The sequence below is a fragment of the Agelaius tricolor genome, unplaced genomic scaffold (assembly GCF_023055355.1).
Source record: "Agelaius tricolor isolate 1412-34295 unplaced genomic scaffold, bAgeTri1.0.p SCAF_44, whole genome shotgun sequence".
In the NCBI taxonomy this organism is placed as follows: Eukaryota; Metazoa; Chordata; class Aves; order Passeriformes; family Icteridae; genus Agelaius; species Agelaius tricolor.
In genome coordinates, this window is record NW_027269304.1 from 3,429,508 (window position 1) to 3,449,606 (window position 20,099).

Sequence of the window (20,099 nt, forward strand, 5' to 3'; positions counted from 1 at the left end):
GGAGATGTGGGGTGACAGGGTGTGTGGGGCTGTGAGCTGTAGGATGATGTGAGAGAAGGGAGGTGCAGGTGTGAGGGTGTGTGGGGTGACAGGAGGGGTGAGGGGTGGGCAAGAGCAGGGTGGTGTGGGGTCTGACAAGTCTGAGGGGTGTGAGGGGTTTGTGGGGTCTGAGGGGTTTGTGGGGTCTGAGGGGTGTGTGAGATCTGACAGGTCTGAGGGGTGTGTGGGGTCTGAGGGGTTTGTGGGGTCTGAGGGGTTTGTGGGGTCTGACAGGTCTGAGGGGTTTGTGGGGTCTGACAGGTCTGAGGGGTCTGAGGGGTTTGTGGGGTCTAACAGGTCTGAGGGGTTTGTGGGGTCTGAGGGGTTTGTGGGGTCTGACAGGTCTGAGGGGTGTGTGGGGTCTGAGGGGTTTGTGAGGTCTGAGGGTTTTGTGGGGTCTGACAGGTCTGAGGGGTTTGTGGGGTCTGAGGGGTTTGTGGGGTCTGACAGGTCTGAGGGGTTTGTGGGGTCTGAGGGGGTTTTGGGGTCTGACAGGTCTGAGAGGTGTGTGGGCTGTGTGGGGGACGAGGAGAGTGAAGGGTGTGAGGGGGTTTGGGGTGTATGAGGTCTGAGGGGTGTGTGGGGTGTGTGGGGTGAGAGGGGTATCTGGGGTGTCCGGGGCGTTTGGGTGTGGGTGTGGGGGGTGTGAGGGGCAGCAGATGTGGGCTGCTGAGGGTGTGAGGGGGCACAGCCGGGTGTGAGGGTCCGGGGTCCGGCTCCGGGGCTGGGGAACAGCCGCGGGCTGCTGAGGGTGTGAGGGGCTGTGGGTTCGGCTCTGGGGCTGGGGAACAGCCGCGGGGCACAGGGCGGGCCCGCGGGGGTGGGCCCGGGGGTGGGGGCTGCGCGGGGCAGCGGCTGTGGAGGGGCAGCGCAGCCCCGCCGAGGGCGGTGCCGGGGGCGGCGCTCGGTGTCCCGGCGCTGCTGAGTGTCCCGGTGTCGCTGGCGCCGCCGGGAGCGCCAGGAGCGCCTGGAGCGCCAGGAGCGCCAGGAGCGCCAGGAGCGGCGGCTCCGTCCCGTCCGCCCGCAGCGGAGCCGAGCGCGCATGGAACGGCGCTGCCGCCTCGCCGCCGACAGCGCGGTAAAGTATTTAAACTAATTCTCGCAGCCTTCATCTCCTTCTCGTGGTGTCTGCGTGTTGCTGCTGTGTGTGCTTGTCGCTGCCGAGAAGTTTGCGGTCCCTGCTTTTTCCCGGCTCCGCTCAGGGAGCGCTTTAGAGCCGTCAGGTTGCGAGTTGTGGTGGAAACTTTGGGGTGGTGGTGGCGGAGCAGTTTTGGCAGCGTTGGAATGGGAATTTTTTTAAGTCAAAAGTAACTCGTACGTGGTAAATTTAAAGTAGCAAAACAAGTTTTTGCTACCCTGACTGAATTTGCCAGGTTTAATATGTGTATGAAGAATCATAAAAATACCGAAGTGCTCATGCTCTTTGAGTGTGAAAGCTTTTTTCCGAGATGAGAATCAATGACAATTTCCCTGGAATGATTCTAGACTCTCTAAACACAACTGTGAGAGCTTGTTTAACAGTGAGGGTGCTGAGGCTCGGAGGGCAGGAAATCTGGCTCTCACATTAAACAGGTGAGGAATAGTTTGCAAGGAGTCCTTCATTCCTATCACGCATTCATGACACTGACTTCATTTGTTTTTTGTTATAACGTCGATGGGCTCTTTTCCCCTCAGTGCTGTGATTAGACTATTAGATTCAGAACCGGGGTTTCATACTATGAGGTGCCTGGTGCTATTTTGTCTCAGAGTACTTTCCAGGACAATATTGCTGTTTGAAAACAAAGCTAAGCCCTTTCTAAACAGCACAGTGCAGAAATATTATTTGCACAAGAATAAGAGGAATTTGTGGGTGATTTGACAGACCAGCCCATGATTCAGTGTCACACACTGAGTTCCCTAAGTTCCTCATTCCTCAAACTGCTTTAAAGCTTGAAGCTGCTTTCAAAGTTTACCTCCACAGGTGAGAAGCACCTGTGTCAGTCCTGATAGCTCAGAAACTCATGGAGTGCCTCTGACATGGCAGTTTATTAAATTTAGGAGTGCTGTATAGTCCCAATCTGTTCAGCACCGATCTGTGATGAATTTTCCAATAAATTACTGTTTTAGGGAATCTGCTTTGCCAATGGTCTTTCACTTCAAAAAAGCCAGCTGTGGGGGTTTTGGAGCAGTTTGTAGCCAGTTCAGGTGCAATATGACTAACAGATGAAGCTGTGGCTGTCATCCAGCCCTCGGGAGTGTGTTCTGCATTGTGTTGTTCCAGTTGTGAACCTATAAAACTTTCTTTTGATGGTAGAGTATGTGATTCTGAAGAATTTGTGTGTTTCCCTTCCCCATTTCATGAATCTTGTCTTCACTTTTCTCTGCACAGAAACATCTCAGGCTTTCTCCAGGCAGGCTCATACCTGCCAACCCCATTTACTCCTAACTTTCCAACTCCAGCTATTGTCTTATGTCAGCCTTCCCTGCCTCAGACCTGCTGAAGTCGGCAGAAACAGCGAATTTCAGCAACAGGAGGGGTTCGAGGAGATGCATCAGAAGCAGTCTCACCTTCAGCCCTGACCTGCTGCACCACTTCAGGTAGCATTCTCTGTCCATGCCTGTTTAATATTTAATGTTCTTTTGGCCATAAAAGGGGTTTCTACAGATGGAAAGGCTTATGTGATAAAAGCTATATGCTGTCCCTTAAGTAAAGTTAAGTATCATAGGAGCTTTAGATAAATAGGAAAGAAATGTAAAATCACCAACAACTTCCAGGTAGGTCAAAACTTCCAGGGGAGAACACAGCCAGAATTCCAACATGTGTGTTATCTACCAGGTATTTCTCTGCAGTTTCCTTCTGGAAATCTACATGCACAAATTGAGTGGATACATTTATAAAAGACTTTACAATAATCATGAATACATTACTTGTCAAAAGTACACATGAAAATCATAATAATGATTTGCACTTCAATGAAAGCTGAAATAGACAGTACTGAGTCCTGTACTTTTATTATAATGGAGTGAATCCCTAAAGTAATTTTGATGCAATTACCTTTTAAAAATGTTTTATCAAGATAGAGGGGTGAAAAAAACAAGCCACTAGTCAAAGTCAAATTTCCTCCCCAGATTTCCAGGGAGTAAATCTGACTCTCATTTTTTTTGCTTGTTGGACTTTTGAACAAAGTATATTGAGATCATCCTTCGATTTTCGTATTCACAGTAAAACAGAATTAAATTACTGCTTTTCAGTAAATCACCATTACTAGTGTTTTCAGTGATGAATAAAAATGATTAATTGCCTTTACAGTTAAACCAGTTTAACATTTTTATTTCTCTGGAAAAACATTTTAAATAAATGAATGTAATAATTTAATGCATATTTAATCTTGTATTGGAGTAATATTGCTCTGCCAGTTATTAAGGACTGATTTTTTTTTTTCTCTCTAAAGGTTTTCCCTACACACAGGTAAGCAAGCACATACAAGACAAAGAAGTTTCAGTTGCATGTCTGCAGGTATACTTTCTTATATGACTGTGTATTGTTATTTACAAATGTATATTGTTATGAATGTTATGTATGCTTAATGTAATTTAAGCTCTTAATTTTTTGTGTGAAACCTCCTCATTCTCTTTGATGTTGTCAAATGTTTCTTTTGTTGTGGAGCTGATACTCTCTACTCAGGCAGAGGACTGTGTAAAGGACAGTCAAAAAGTAAGAAGGTGACAGTCGTGCTTTAATCTTATATAAACATTAGAATTATATTGAAGGGGTTTTTTAAAGTTTTCAACACATTTGTTGTAAGTCTAAGGGGTGGGAAAACCTTTCTTCTTTTCTTCCCCTCATAGTTTTTTCACAAAATACGAGGGCGTTTCCAGGAGCAATTAGCGCAGTTAAACCCTCTGTTATTTTCTCCCCATTTCCTTCTCCGTGCCCCGGGGACGCGTGTGCTTTCTGAGGCAGGCCAGTGAGGCTGTGAGGCCAGGGCAGGTGCCGAGGGCAGAGCAGGGCCATGGAGGCGGGGGACATGCCGCCCGAGGGCTACTCGCTGATCAAGGCCGTGTACCAGCGGCGGCTGCGGCTGACGCGCCTGCTGATCGACGGCGGCGCCTACGTCAACGAGAGCAACAGCCGCGGCGAGACCCCGCTCATGGTGGCCTGCATGACCCAGCACGCCGACGTGCAGAGCGCCAGCAAGGCCAGGATGGTCAAGTACCTGCTGGACAACAAGGCCGACCCCAACATCCAGGACAAGTCGGGCAAGACGGCCCTGATGCACGCCTGCCTGGAGAAGGCGGGCCCCGAGGTGGTGTCGCTGCTGCTGATGAGCGGCGCTGACCCCAGCCTGCCGGACCACTCCAACTGCTCCGCGCTGGTGTACGCCATCAACGCTGCCGACAGAGACACCCTGGAGCTGCTGCTGAAGGCCTGCAAGGCGCGAGGGAAAGAGGTCATCATCATCACCACCGGCAAGTCCGCCTCGGGCAGGCAGAAGACAAAGCAGTACCTGAACGTGCCTCCTCCAAACCTCGAGGAATGCGCTTCCCCAGCTGAGTGCATCTCCCCGTCAGAGATAGAACCAGATGAGGGTCCAGAAGACCCATTCAGCTATAAAGAGCTGTATGGTGGGCAGCAGGGGGACAACTCCTCTGAAAGAGTGCCACTGATGACCAAATCCAGCTCCACACCAGCACGGTTCAAGCTGACACAGGTCCTGCCGTGTGATCCGTGGCTAAAGTGCTGTCCAGCAGTGTTCCAGCACAGGAAACTTGCTTCTCCACAAGAACTCCAGAGTATCAGTCCCATGGAAGAGCTCTGCTGTAAAGTCGATGACCTTGACTTGTGCAAGAGTGTCAGTCATGAAAGTAGAGACAGGAAGGACACTGCCCAGGCACTGAGAACCTCTGATCAAACCCTGTCAAGGAAAGCACTACGTGATGCAATCAACTATCAGCCTCCTTTTGTCGAAGAGAAACACAACCCCAGTGAGATTCCCATGGGCATGGATGCCAGTTTGGGACAAATCAGCTTACTTTCAGACCTCGGCAGTATTATCAAGAAAGGAAGTGGAGAATCAAATTACAACATCTCCGGTTCTCCGTTAACCAACAGTCTAATTCCTGCTGCTGATACCAAGGGTAGTAAGTCACCAAAAGGAAATAGAGAGATTCTTCCTACATACCAGACTTTGTTGCGAAGTCCAAGAAGAGGTCTGGAGATATCTCCTGTTTCTCCAAGAGGCAGAAGTCAGACTCCTCTAGAGGGAGAGGCCTCAGGAGCCTCAGTGCTGGATCAGACAAGGCCAGCTTTACTGCCTCCCCTGAATGTGAGCCCCCGCCCCCCAGTTCCAGAGCTGACTGTCATAAACACAGTGTCTGGAATGGTTTCTTATGGACAAACTCACCTAGCACCCCCAGGATCTGCTTTCCCTAAGGGGCCCAAAGAGACGAATCTGATGCGGAGGAGGCCCTATGAGCAAATCACTGTCTAACCAGATTCAGCAGTCACTGAATCTTTAACAGAAGAGTAAAGGGGATATTTATGTAAATATATTCACCGCAGTCCTTGATTGTAATAGTATGTATCACAAAATAGAGCAGGTCTGTCATGTAAAGTAATGTCTGCCTCAGGATTAGTGGTACAGCCCAGAAAGTAAATGAAAAGACATCTAATGAGGCTGTCCTCTGCAATCTAAGCAGTATTTGTTTTGCTGGTTTTGTAAAGTTTTCAACTTGCCTGTGACAGACAACCCACAGCAGTCCTTAGGTGTTGCAGTTCTCATTGTAGATTGTAAATACTACCCCTCCAGGCTTTCCCCAAACGCACGCCCTTGCAGCACCCAGAGAGGTGCTGCACACGGAGTCTGGGACCCCGAAGCGTTTGACTGTGATGCCGGAGCCCAGAGTGCCCGTGTCCAGCTTGTATATACACGCATAGAAACCCCGAGGCAGCGGCGTGCGGCGGGGCGGGCGGCAGCAGGCGCACGCCGGCCGTGTCTCCTGGCCGCGTCTCCTGGCCGCAGCAGCCCCGCAGAACGTCACAGCCGGTGACACTGGTGTCGCAGGGCAGTGCTGCCCGCCGAGCCCCGGCTGCGGGCTGGCAGCGCGCCCCCGAGCCCGGCTGGCCCGGGCGCCGGCGGTGGCAGCCCCGGAGCTCCGCAGCGCTGCCGGGAGCCAGCAGGGCGAGTGACCCACCTGCCCGGGGTGTGCCACACGCCAGCCCCGCTCAGGCCGTCCCGGGCACCGCGGCTGCTGCAGCCGCAGCCTCTGGAATCCGCTCCAGAGCGATTTCTTTTATTCAGGAAAGCGAGGAAAAGCGCTTTTATTTGGGGGAAGCGAGGGTGCGGGGGGCAGAGCCTGCGCCTGGAACAGGCTCTGTAGCCTCCTGCAGTTCTAGGGCCCCCAAAAGGAGACCTGGCCGGCGGGCTGGGTCAATGTGCCCCTGTGACAGCGCTCCTCACCGGGTACGGACACCGGGACACACCCGGAGCGTCTGCACGAGCAGGGGCACTGCACACACACACAGACACACACACACACACACAGAGACACACAGACACACAGACACACACACACACACACACACACACACACACACAGAGACACACACACACTGGGGAGCAGGGGAGGGAGAGAGCACTCTGCCCTCCCGCTCAGACAGACCCAAAACAGATCACCCAAGAGCTCCAGGGAGGGTGAGGCCCTGGCACAGCTACCCCAGAGAAGCTGTGGCTGCCCCATCCCTGGGATGTGCCAGTGGCTTGGAGCCACCTGGTCTACTGGAAGGTGTCCCTGCCGTGGCAGGGGCCTTGGCGTGAGATGGGCTTTTATTTCAGATGGTTTCCAACCCAAATCACTCTGTGATCCTGTGAGTCTAATTATGAAACTCACCTGGGAGATGGAAACCCACATTCTGCTAATTTGAAACAGAGGCCTGAATTCCCCACCAGGGGAAAGCAGTCCTCTGCAGCCTCTGAGCTACTGTGTATTTTTGGGTATCTCTATCTAAAAATCTTTCTTTCCTTTAGTGTCTTGTGATTCTGAGTATCTCCCTTGTCTTTGTGTGCATCCCATAGGTGTTGGAATTCTGGTATTGCATTTAGATCTCATCCTCTAAATTTTGAGAAAAAGTGAATGTGTTCTGTTTTGTTGTAATTTACAGACATTAGTTGTATTGAAATTGTGTCTGTGTAATGTGAATTTCAGTATACTGAAATTAGGTATTTATTTATTGAAAATGCTCAGTGGGTATGTTGCAGCTTCAGTCAAAGTTCACGAAATCTGGCATTGCCTAAAAAAAGCCTGTAATGTTATTTAGCTTTGCACTTAGTAGGAGACAATGTAACGGGGATCTTAACCATAAAACAGTGGTACGGGGATCTTAAACAGAAGCCGATTTAAAGATTATTGGGGACATGAAACAATTTGAAGGGGATCACCAACATTCAAATATTTAATGGGGATCATCACCATAAAACAATTTAATGGGGATTCTAAACATTAAACCATGGGGATTGCCAACATATACTCTCTGTAAATAACTTTTGGGAGTATTTGTTTCCATTCAGGTTCTGCCTTTTCCTTCAGGCCCTCTGTACTCCAGGTACAAAAAAGGATTATGTGGCCATATTTTTAAGATACAGAAATTATGTGGAACAACATATGTCAGTATTAACTGAGTACAAATTAGTCCCTACACAGATTAAAGTTTCCTAATGTTTTTATGATAATACAAAAGGAAATGGCAAGTTCTCAACCATTCATCTCATAGTCAAGTTAAATATTTGAAGGGGAAAATAGATCTTTAAAAAATAAAAATTCCTTCTTAGAAGAAATTGACTATCACCAGGTGTTCTAACTGGTATCTTTGCTGAGGGTATAAACCCCAATTTATGCTGTTTTGATTTTAAAATTAATTATGTATCTGGGACCATGGCTCCTTAAATGAAACCATAATTTTTCTATTAAATGCTCAGACAGTGGAGGGAAGTGGCAAGTGTCTTGAAAAGGGAAGTTTTGTGCTAGTGTTATCAGTATTGTGTGATTGTGATGTAAAGTGGTGTGAAGTGTTAGTATTATTGTTTGTGTTACTGTTACAAGTGACCTTCAAAGGAAAAAGCTTTGTTCTCTTGCTGTTGTTATGCTGAATAAATAAAAGTTATTTTCCCCCTCTGAGGGAACATGGAAATAAGCACATGCTTTTATTCACTACTCAGGAAATGATGAGTCATTGCAAAAGGTACTCACTCACAAGTGTTTCTGAGGCTGCCTCTGTACAAGAAAATGGGAACAGTTACTTCGATTTAATCCAATACAGCTAAATTTGTCCAGAGTATGGTGCGAGAGAGGCTCTCTCCACCTGCCGGAAGCTTCCTGCGGCTCCACTTGTGGAGCAGAGATGCACTTGTGTTATCTTTGAAGCCTGACTCCATGACATTTCCCAGGCACGGCGATGTTCTTTTCAGCAGAGCGCGGTCAGCCTGACCCGAGTGCTGGTGTTAAATCCTGGGTGAAAAACAAGCCTTTTCGGTGTCCTTGGCTGCACCGCGGCTCGGGGGGAGCAGCGCTGCGGCCCCACGGTGCCAGGGCCCCCCCGAGGCGCGGCGGTGACACCGCCCTGAGCGGCAGCCGCACACCGCCAGGGCAGGCAGGACTGCAAAGCCACCTGCCGGCTGCGGAAAGGTGGGAAACAATCCGCGTCTCTCCCTTCGTGTTCCCTGCAGAACGCTGAGAGACCGCACAGTGAAAGGAACTTCAAAACAAATAGTGGAGGCTTCACAAAAAGCAGTGATTACATAACAACTCCCATTATTTTGGTTTAAGGGATTTAAGAGCAGCAAGTCACTACACAAAAATGTCATAAACTAGCAGTTTTCAAGGTTGTATTTAAGGTGCCATGTTCAAAGTATAGGCTTCAAAATATCTTTCCCTGCACATTTAATTTGGTTTCGCTTTTAAGGAGTAATTGCTTTGTTGTGATCTTTGTCTTTTACAACTGCACAGCACTTCTAAAAGAATATTGCCATAATTTGATGCAGCTATACAAGAAAAACAGTAAACTAAGTAGGCACTAAATTTCCTTTCTTCTCCTCATCAATCCCATGTAAGACTTTTATCTCTCTGCATGCCATACACAGCACAACTAACTACTTTCCCAACTAAAGCAAAGGGTTTATAAATATTCTTACATTTTCACTGTAAAGTAATACTGGCACTGCACTAACTTTGAGGAAATTAGGTTTCATAACAAAACACCTTAAGGAAGCTCAGGGGGAGGTTTCAGAATCAAAGGGATAAAATTCCATTTGTCATCACTAAATATTCCCATAAAACACCCAGCTGTCAACCCTCTTGGAAAGACAATGGGTCTTTTACTCCTGTATACCTGTTGACCTGTTTTGTGAAAAAGCTCCCCAACATTGAGATAAATATACACACATATATATGTATACGTCTAAATATGCAAAATTCCTGTTTTTCAGCAGCACGTGTTACCTGAGCCAGGCATCTCCTGGACTGATGACGCAGGCAGCTGCAGAGCTCCTGTTAATCCAGGGGTTTTGTCCCAAAAATTGTGGCCAGCTAGTTAAAAATGATGCTGGGATCTTATGCTGAACATCAGAGAGATTTTCTAGAAATATACACGAGGCTATTTATTCTCAAGTTCCTGAAACTCCGACACAGAGGCATGCTGGGGAACTGCAGCGAATTCCTGTATTTTTTCCCCGAAAGCATCAGCAACTTTGAACATTTTCATGCGAGTTTTGCAGGTGGAGTGAGTTACAGCCTGCCTTCTCTCAAAAACGTCTTGGTTCTTAAAAATAAACCTGACCTGTACATGTATGTTAAAGCCACATTAATGTCTCCCTGCCAGGCCCACAGCAACACATTTTATTTTAGGAGAGCATTTGAATAAACACAGAGAAACAAAATCAGATGAATTTATTTATGTGCAAGTCAGACTAGACTGACAAAAACAACCTCACAGAGGACTAGCAAAGATACATAGGTAAAATTACTTACAGAAATTCATATATATAGAATAATCCATACAGAATAATCATATTCACCACATAGCCATTTCCTGGTAATCCAGATGATGTCTTCTTTAATTTTATCTGATTATCCTGTTTACTGACATCCACAGATATTGCTCAGATATATACTTCTTCCTTAAAAATACTTCTGGCAGTTGCTGATGTTTTTTACTTAATAGTTTAATGAGTTTTAACAAATCCCAGTACTTCAGGTGGGAACTGGTCAGTGGGAGGATTTATAAACAGCAGAAAAATGTGTGCCTCTGGTCCCAGAGAGGCCTACCATTGAGAGATGAAATCCTGCAAATCAGTGAATGCAACTGCCTGCAAAAAACCACAACTGAAGAATGAATTGCTTCTCCAAACTCACTGTAGAAATCAGACAGCCAAGACTTACCCTTTGGTGGTTACTGCCACTCATTTTATGGGTGATTAAATTAAATTAAGTACTCTGCTTAGTTATCCCAAGTATAATCAGGTAGTTTTCTTCCTTATGTGGAACAATCTTTTCCTAATTTTTGGCCAAGCACATCTTAGTAGATGACCAAAATGAAGAAAGCTCTACCCCTCAATAAGGGAAAACAACTATTAGATAAATCTCCCAAAGGAGTTGTAGATTACAAAAGGGAGTCTTGAATTTTAGTGTGAGATCACGATAATTCAAAATGTAGGATTAAGAAATGTAACTAACTGTTTTATCACAGCTGTACCAATGCCATGTAAGAGCCAAAAATTACTGTAGTTTACTTTAGTACTAACAGCCTGTAAAGTGCTGTGTACAGTATCTGTTAGGTTAACAGATGAGTTAACGAAATTCCTACAGGAACCATGTGAGAGGAATGGGAAAGGAGGACAAGAAGTTGACAAAGTAATGCCTCTCAGAGCATTAGCTGTTACTCAGAGGCTCAGATGTCCTCTGTGATTGTGGCAGAAGCCTTTGGTTTTTCTGCTATCGTTTGTGGTGTTTGGCAGAAGCCAATCCCCCAGGGTCGGTGTCTCAGTCCGTGTGAATTTTGGGGAATTGCAGCAGCAAAAGAGGCAATAAATGGCTTTAATGAACCAGGTCAGGCTCTTCCTGCAGGTGGTTAGCAGGGGTTTAGCTTTTATCTGGGAAATTTCCACTGTGGAGAATTCTGAGAGCTGCAGGGCCGCACGGGCCCAGTGAGGGCCGAGCCACCATCACCCACCTGAGAGCCATGGGGCCATGGGGAATGTCCCTGCAGCCCTGATGGGGACAGCCCAGGCGTGGGCACAGCGCTGTCCCTGCTGCCCACACCCAGCCCAGCTCAGCACCAGCCAGGGCTGCTCGCTGGCCATGGCACTGCCCTGGCACTGCCCTGGCACTGCCTGGGCACGGTGACCACGGGCACGGTGACCACGGGCAGAGCAGCTGGCAGTGCCATCCTCCCCTCCTCGAGTGTGGCACCAGGGTCCCATGCCACAAGCAGGGCCAATGGGGACGGCACTGCATTTCTGTTTCTGCACAGTGCCAAACCAAAACTCCCCCAGTAACCACAGGCGTGCTCAACACGGCCCTTCTGGCAAGGAAATTGCATTTCTTTGAATAAAATATCCTCACATTTGAAGGGGTTTACAGTTTAAAGCACTATAGGGTCAGGCATTGCCTGCTTTGCATCTACTATTCTATTCCAATGGCTTTTTTGAATTCAGAATTTTGTGGCTCAAAAATGTCATAATAAACCCTACTTTTATCAAAATTTTCTCGGATGAGAAGCAAGTCTTCTACAGAATACACATCCTCCTTTCCTGTCCAAACAGTGAGGCTGTACCTATGTCCAGAAACAGGGAGAAAACAAACAAAACAAAGAGAAAAAGTGTATGTTAAGATAAAGCATGTAAACCAGGAAGACATTGCACTAAAACAGACTCCTAAAAATACTCAGGATTACAGCATCATAACTTTAGAAACGTAATTAAATACAAACAACTGCACCCCCAATTTATCTGTGATTGTTCTGCCAAACCTCAGAGGGATTTAAATAAAAAAGCTCAGGTAAATATCCAGCAACAAAATTTGCCAGACTGAGCATTTAAGGTTTGATAAATTAATCAATAGTCATAAGCTGAGCCTCAAAACAGGAAATATGATGCAATCCCAGACACAGGTGATTGTTGTGCTTTGTCACATCAGCAATGTCTAGAGATGCCACCTAATCCAATTCTCATTAACTGCACACAACTTCTCAAAAAGCACTGAAATCCCCCAAAGCATTATTCAGCTAAAGCATTATTTCCACATCCTCCACATGACATATACTTCGTTTTTCCCTTTTGTTTAATAGAACTGTATTAATTTTAAAAATGGATAAATGAACATTCAGTTGTATGGGAGCAAAACTGGCTCAGGAATTTCTGTCTCTCTTCTAATCATGCCACTGAAGAACCCCCCTGACTTTTATGAGGAGGTAAAAGAGAAAAATCCCAGTACTTCAGTTGGAATGTTTGTTTCCATTGATATTTGAGACTGACAAAATTCAGAAGATATACATTCTTAGTGCAATAACATTTTAAAATCAATTTCCCAGGAATTTAACAATTTCTGTCTTGAGTGTTCATCATAAAAAAGAATATCAGCATTTAATTTGTTCACCCTGTTTTTCTGAATAATTAGAAATTTTTCAGAGATGCCCTTAAGTTTTCTGTCTTGGGCTTTGACCTTGGTTGGAACAGTTTTATTAAACTCTGGGTAGGCACAGCAGTTGAAAAAGATGAGTAAATGGCAGTATGTGGGAAGCTGTTTTTATTCTCATTCTATTACATGTGAATAATTTTTATAATTAAATGCTTAAGGGTTGGTAAGAATGATTTTGAAAGAAAAATGTAAGTTCCTGTATGAAAACCACTGAATACATTTCAAGTGCCTCAGTAAAATTAATTAGCATGGAGGGAAACACCTGACTTCCAATTTAGAAATCATCTTTGACATTTCTCAAAAATGCTACAAAAAATATAAATAGCGAACCCAATACAAAGTCTTTGGATTGGATGAATTCCCAATTGCAACATCAAACTATTTAGTCTATTTAACTATATTCATCTCAGGAAATGTTTGCAGCACAGCCTGGTTCCACAGCTATGCACCATTTAAAAGTCCTCATAGTAGGTAATGAAAAATAAGCTTCTGGAATTTAACTACTTCAGAGAAATTAACAGTGACCACTTCTGTCTGAGGACTCCAACGCTTGGAGGCCTGTGGGAAATGAAGCGCTGGGAGAAGAAGAATTTCCACATTTCCAATGCCTCTGGGCTGAGTGTGACACAGGGCTGGTGGGGACGGGCCAGGGCCCAGGGGCTGAGGGATGCACAGGGAGCAGCACTGACCTGTGGCACTGCTGCAGCAGCCACTGCAGCTGCCGGAGGGAGCCGGGCACCAGCGCAGCCCTGACCGCGAACGTCACCGGCTGGGACAGCGCGCGGCACAGCCGCCACATCTCCTGCACCACGGGCCACTCGTAGCCTGGGGACACACAGAGCACTCACAGAGCTCCCTCAGAGCCCCTGGGGACACACAGAGCACTCACAGAGCTCCCTCAGAGCCCCTGGGGACACTCAGGGCTCTCTGGTCCTGGGGACAGACACAGTCCTGCGCCCCTGGGGTCCCTTGGAGACACAAAACCTGCACATCCCCTGTTCCTGAAAACCACACAGTCCCACCCCGAAACTGCTGCGTGGCTCTGAGCAGTAAATGCCCCAGAGGAAAAATGCAATAAATGCACTATCAACATGGAAAATGAACTTGCTATGAAAACCTTGATTTCCCATACTTTACATACAAGCTTACTTACTTTACATACAGCTCTACAGAACGTGGCATTTTTAATGTATCTTTGTCCTTTCTCTAAAAAATTCTCCTGCCACTGACATCAATATGGCCTAGTTTAACTTTGTTGGGGACCCTTTAAAAATAAAAACATTAAGAAAAAATTAGGACAAAAATTTAAGTTAATCCTAGGAATGAAGATGTACACAAATCAACACACATGGACAAAAACATTCTGTGCCTAAAACTGCTACAATCAAGCAATCTAAAAGACTAAAAGTGCCTTTCCTGGGGTTTTTATAAGGACTGGAGCTATTTCAAATTAAATTGACTGTTCTTTTGTTTCTACAGGCTATGAAAATCCTATAACAACAGTTAATAATTTTTTCCTCCATTACTCAAATGGAATGCAGTGACTAGAAAGAGTAAAAACACTAAATATTAAAAAAAGTTTTCTGGGCCAAGCAGCAACTTCTAGGTGAAATCACTCAGATGAGCTAGTTTTCTTAAGTTTTATAGTAGAACCTCACTTAGTATTTCCATAAACTGAAATTTGGAATGGAGATGAAGTGAAATTTGTTTTCACAGGTTACCCAGTATTCCTAATGCATTTTTTCCTGCACTGAAAGTACCTGGGAGAAAGCACTGAACACTTTAATAACACTGCAGTATATCATACAATACAATACTAAATCTTGCTAATGAGTAAGAAGCAATGGGAGTAGTGTATAATCCTGACACGGTGGCCCCAGACAATATTGGAGGGGACTCTACTTCTCATGAGAATTGCAAGAGGAAGCCTGTGAAAAAGACCCTATATTAATGAAAATTGGAAAGCTAACTCCAAAAATTCAACTTTCCAAGAGAAATGAAATGTGAGGGATAAGGCTGACCCACGATTTGACTTCAGTGATCAAAAAAAGCAGAGATAAAGTTCCACATTTTCAGCTGAGCTGTTTTTCCTCAGGATTCATGCCATCCGACCACCAGATCAGTGCTCCCAGGATTCAGGGACAGCCCTCCCTGAAACAGAGGCTAAGGAGTTTGTCCCTCAGAAGTGCTCAGCAGGTGAGAAGGAGCTGAAGCACAAACCAGCTTATTTTAGGAACAAAAAGATGTGGTTTTCACCCATCTGTGCTGCCAGTGCAGCACTGGTCTGACTGCTGCACAGTGCTCTGTCCAACACCGCAGCACAGGACAGGGTCCCCAGAGTCACTGCAGCTCCCAGCCAAGGACATGGCCTGGGGCTGCTACCAGCTGCAGCACAGGAAGTACAGGAGCCCTGCCCTTACCTTGCCCTCGGTGGCAGCCCGTGGTCCAGCCCAGGGACAGGGTGGCATGGGGGCAGGAGGAGGTGACGGCGCTCAGGAAGGCGCGGGCGTCCAGCGGCGTGCAGCTCCCGCAGGGCCCCGGCAGGATGTCCCCATTCAGCCACACGGGTCTGTCCAGGGACTGCCCCGCCTGCCCCAGCAGCTCCAGGGAGGGTCCCACGGCGGCCAGGCTGTGCAGGACACAGGGCAGGGTCAGGATGGCAGTGTCACCCCAGTGTCACCCCAGTGTCACCGCAGCCGCTGCGCCGGGCAGGGCGCACCCAGCGCCCGCTGCCATCCCCTGACTGCCCCTGCAGGAGTAAAACCCCAACTCCCACCCCCTGCTCCCAGCACCTCCTGGCCTCACCTTGACCCCCTGACCTTGCCACCTCTTCATCTCAGGCCTGAGAAGGGTTTTAACAAGGGAAGCCACTGCAGTCTCTAACACTTGTGCTGCATCAGCCACAACTGCTGCAAATCCAGCCCAGACAGTGAAAGCCATCGGTCCCCACCTCAACCACACTCAAACTGGAAAAGATTTTATCATTAGGCAGATCCAGACTCAAAGCTACCTTCAGATGCATGCAAGGTGATGCACCTGTACTAGGGGAATTAAAAGGCACGACACAGACCAATTTAAGGCAACTAAAAGAGAGAAAAGGCACCCACTTGAACATTTAATGCCTGGTTGTGGTTTGTCCCACAGCTCCTAAGTGTGGCAGCACACAGAAGCCTGCCTGTCCAGTGATCATCTGACAGATAATTATTGAATTGTTAAATATGAGCTGGCATGACTTGAGGAACCAGTGCAGACACCCTGTGAGCATTTAACACAACCTATGCTCACATATTCCTACTGTCCTGTCCAGCCACAGGAAAAAGCACAGCCAGATTTTTCCTACCAAAACTTTCAAAGCACTGAGGAAGGAAAGGAGATGGGGAACAGTGGGGAAAAGAAATGAAGACCAAGAAAAAAAATCTTCCTTCTGTCATAGCCCATTAATTAATGCACTGCGTAACACTGAGGAATTTAAAATCACTATGGTCAGAGTTTTGGAATTAGGTTAGTTCAGTCCCCTGAGCTGCTTGTCTTGTTTCCTCTGTAGAGTCCCTTTGTGTATTTTGCCTTTTGTGCTGTTGGGAAGGCTGCGCAGAGGCAGGAATTCCACTCACTGAGATGAGCTCGGGCTCTGTAGGAGAAAAGCCAGTGATGGTGTTAAGGTGTGGGCTGCAGCATTCCTCACAGTCTGGGGCCAGAACAGCTGATATCCTCACATATGCAAGGGACTGTCAGGGCCAGAGGAATGCCTCCCCTCCTACTGCAAAGCGTAAGGTGAGAAAAAAGCACAAAGCAAAATGGCAACACAGGGAAAGAAAGGAAAAAAAAAAAAAGAGAGAAGAAAAAACCAAAAACCAAATCAAAACAACAACAACAACAAAAATCCACTCCCAAAAAACCACAAACCCCAGAGCACTGGTTTTGTTGCACAGCATTCAGAAAACTCAGACTTACAGCTGACTTCATGTGAAATGACTTTGGCATTTCTGAACTGGGACACTGAAGACCTTTTGCAGAATACATGAATTTAAGTAGCCAAAGCCAGCAGGAAATGTAATTATGTGGTCAATCAGGCTGATAGAGCAGAGATATAAAAAAAGTATATTTTAAAAGCACCATTGAAATAAATCTCCAAAACTTCAGCAATGGCATCCAATTAATTATTATGCAAAGGAACATCAAATTCTATTATCACTAATTTGACTCTATCTGCATTGTGTGATGTACTTCTAAATGTTTTTATACAATAGTTCTTTTATAATGCCATGTACTTTTAAAAGTTTTCTTGAATCACTCCACTTGGCTGTAAACTCCTTGTGGAAAAGAAATGAAAGGAAGGTAGTTTAAAATTCATTTAAACAATAATTAAAATGGAGGAGAAATTTCACCAAAACTCACAAGAAATAAGCCCAAACAAATGCCTCCTGCTGCTTTTCCCCTCCTCTGCCCAGAAGGACACACACAGATCCTGTGACAATAAAAGGATTTAGCCTGCCCACATTTTTCACTTTCATGAACTTTCACATGAAAACTGTGACTGTGTAACACAGAACCACAGGCATAAATCACATTTTACAACTATCTCGTGGGGGGTTTCTGCATTTCTATGGAGTCCTTAAGCAGTGATGAAGCTCTTTGTAATTTGCTGCTGAAACAAACTGAGCACACGGACACTGAGACAAAGCAAGAGTCAGGAGCTGAAGGGGTTCATGCCTGGAAGTTCATTTCAAACTCTTCCAAGGCAATCTCATGGGGCTTTCAGGCGTGTTCGCCCTTCAAGAAATGAAACAGCTAATGGCTCAAACTGTGACTGAACCTCTGAATGTTTAGTTAGTAAGGGCAGAGAAAGGAGCCTTCCAAAGAGGCACCAGCATTTCACCTGCCAGATGGGAAAGTTCTGCTCACAGCACCTAATTCACTGAGCAAAACCAAAATCACTACTTGTAGCTCAAAACTCTTTTAGAGGTTTTGTTCTTGCCATGCTTTGAGAATTATGGACTATGTTTCCACATGGATTATGCTTCTGAATGCTAAACTGCACAATAAGGAGGAGTTTGGTTGACAATGAGCTGCACAACTGTAACAGGTAAGAATGCAAACAACACAACAATCCCTTGGTTGAGATACCTCTTAAAGTCGAGCTTGATGCCTTTGTTGGTGCTGCCCATCTGTGCCAGCCACTCCTGCAGGGTGATGTCGCTGTCAGTGTCCGGGGGATGAGCCAGGATGGGCTCCCTGTCCCCTCCCCGGAGGACAACATCCACCTCCACCATGTGCACATCGCCTGGGAGTGAGAAATCACAGCTCAGCTTTCGGGGCTTCAGGGCAACAACGACCCAGCAAGTCTGTCCACAGCAGCCCTGCAGCCTCACTCCAACGGGAGCTGCTCTCTGGGACACAAGAGATGCCATTCTGGGGGGCTCCCAGCCACTAAACTCTTTGCAAGCCTTCAACCAAGTGAAAATTGATGTTTGAGGGGGCATTTGGCCAAGCAACAACGTGGGGTTTTTTTCTTCATGAGAACAGATAAATGGACATCCAACATGTGAATCCACTGGTGTTAAATTTCACATCTTTTCCTCTGTAAATAGGGTTCCTGAGAGAGGAAAGATGAGTGCAGGATTTAATACTGGCAGAGAATGAGCATTCCCCTTGACTCATTGCCAGAACCGACAAGGAAAACGTTAGCTCACACACATGACAGGCAAAGAGGAGTCTCAGGAGAGCTCAGGCTCTTGAAAACAGCTTTATGTAATGAATCTGGGCAGTGCTACCAGCTTTGCAGAGGGCCCTAAACACAGAGATGGCTGAAATACAAAGAAAAGAGCTACTGATGGTATTCAGGATAAAGGATATCATATATACATTTATGCAAATATGTGTTTGGCAAATATTCACATAAATTTACACACAATTCACTGCCACCCAGGCTGGTGCACCAGGGCCCTTCTGGCTCTGCACAACCTTTCCTTGAGAGGAAAAAGGGGGGATTTGGGATTTCAGCCCAGGGAACAGGGACAGGAGCAGAGGGAATGGCCTCAGGCTCGGCCGTGGTGGGCACAGCAGGAATTTCCCCATGGAAAGGGGGCTCAGGAACCGGAACTGCCCAGGGGGGTTTGGAGTGCCCAGCCCTGGAGGGATTTCACAGCCGTGGGGATCCTGGAGGAGGAAGGGGAAGAGGAGGAGGAGGAAGGGGAGGAGGAGGAGGAGGAAGAGGCCTGTGCCTCACTCACTTCGCGCGGCCTCAGCGGCCCGGGCCCGGCTGTTGGCGGCGTGGAACCAGCGCACGGCGGCCCCGTCCCTGGCCGCGATGTGCCCGGTGCGCAGGAAGTGATCCACGGGCCACTCGCTCCAGGCGCCTGCGGGGACACGGCGGGGACACAGCGGGCAGCCCTCACGCAGCGCGGCCCCACACAGCCCCGAGACAGCCCCGGGCCCGGCCCCGGCCCTGAGAAAGCCCCGGCAGCCCCGGCCCCAGCCCAGCCCCGACAGCCCCGGCCCGGCCCCAGCCCGGCCCCGGTCCAGCCCTGACAGCCCCGGCCCCAGCCCTGACAGCCCCGGCCCCAGCCCAGCCCCGGCCCTGAGACAGCCCCGGCCCCAGCCCCGGCCCAGCCCAGCCCTGACAGCCCCGGCCTGGCCCTGGCCCAGCCCCAGCCCAGCCCCGGCCCTGAGACAGCCCCGGCCCCAGCCCCGGCCCGGCCCCAGCCCAGCCCTGACAGCCCCGGCCCAGTCCGGCCCCGGCCCTGACAGCCGCGGCCCAGCCCCGGCCCCAGCCCTGACAGCCCCGGCCCGGCCGCGGCGCTCACCCCGCGCCCCGCTCGCCATGGCCCGGCCCGGCCCGGCCCCGCCCCGCCGGGGGTTGGGTCCCGCCGCCGCGGCTCCGGGCGGGGCCGGGCCGGGACTCGGTGGGGCGTGTGTCCGAAGGATCCCGAGCAGGGCTGGTGTGCCGCTGTGTCCTTTGCAGCCTCAGCGGCAGCACAGGCCTGAGGCGGGGACAGGCAGCCGGGACACGGACACGAGGGCCTCCGAACGCTGGAGTCAGATCGGGAGGACGCGGTGCTCAGCTGGGCCAGGGCAGGCTCAGAGTGGGCACAGCAGGAATTTCCCCATGGAAAGGGGGCTCAGGAACTGCCTTGGCACTGCCCAGGGGGGTTTGGAGTGCCCAGCCCTGCAGGTGTCCCCTGGAGGTGGCACTCAGAGCCCTGGGCTGGGGACAGGGTGGGGATGGGGCACAGCTGGGACTCCATGGGCTGGGAGGGATTTTGCAATTGATTAATTCTGTGGTTCTCTGTGAAATCAGGATGTTGGTGCAGGCCCCTGCATGCCTGGCAGCCTGGTGTAAAGGCTCAGGGCCCCCAGGTGCTGCAGCTGCCCCTGCTCAGGGCAGTCCCAGA

At 48.3% G+C, this 20,099-nt stretch overlaps 2 protein-coding genes across 3 annotated transcripts; one reads left to right on the forward strand and one right to left on the reverse strand.

Moving 5' to 3' along the window:
* The first annotated feature begins 958 nt into the window (after positions 1–958).
* On the forward strand, positions 959–8,209 carry ANKRD34B (ankyrin repeat domain 34B). 2 transcript variants are annotated; one of them, XM_071455161.1, is made up of 4 exons: positions 959–1,117; positions 2,408–2,616; positions 3,471–3,487; positions 3,983–8,209. In XM_071455161.1, exon 4 carries the CDS (start codon positions 4,032–4,034, stop codon positions 5,508–5,510), a length of 1,479 nt encoding a protein of 492 aa, XP_071311262.1. In that variant the 5' UTR covers positions 959–1,117; positions 2,408–2,616; positions 3,471–3,487; positions 3,983–4,031; the 3' UTR covers positions 5,511–8,209. The 2 variants fall into 2 exon arrangements, with proteins under 2 accessions (XP_071311262.1, XP_071311263.1); XM_071455162.1 differs by having other exon boundaries at positions 2,496–2,616.
* A 1,734-nt stretch (positions 8,210–9,943) lies between these two features.
* Positions 9,944–19,670, reverse strand: FAM151B (family with sequence similarity 151 member B). Its single transcript, XM_071455163.1, has 6 exons — positions 19,512–19,670; positions 18,939–19,064; positions 17,833–17,989; positions 15,129–15,337; positions 13,398–13,533; positions 9,944–11,845 (listed from the first exon to the last, which is right to left on the reverse strand). Exons 1-6 carry the CDS (start codon positions 19,528–19,530, stop codon positions 11,695–11,697), a joined length of 798 nt encoding a protein of 265 aa, XP_071311264.1. The 5' UTR covers positions 19,531–19,670; the 3' UTR covers positions 9,944–11,694.
* Positions 19,671–20,099: the final 429 nt, after the last annotated feature.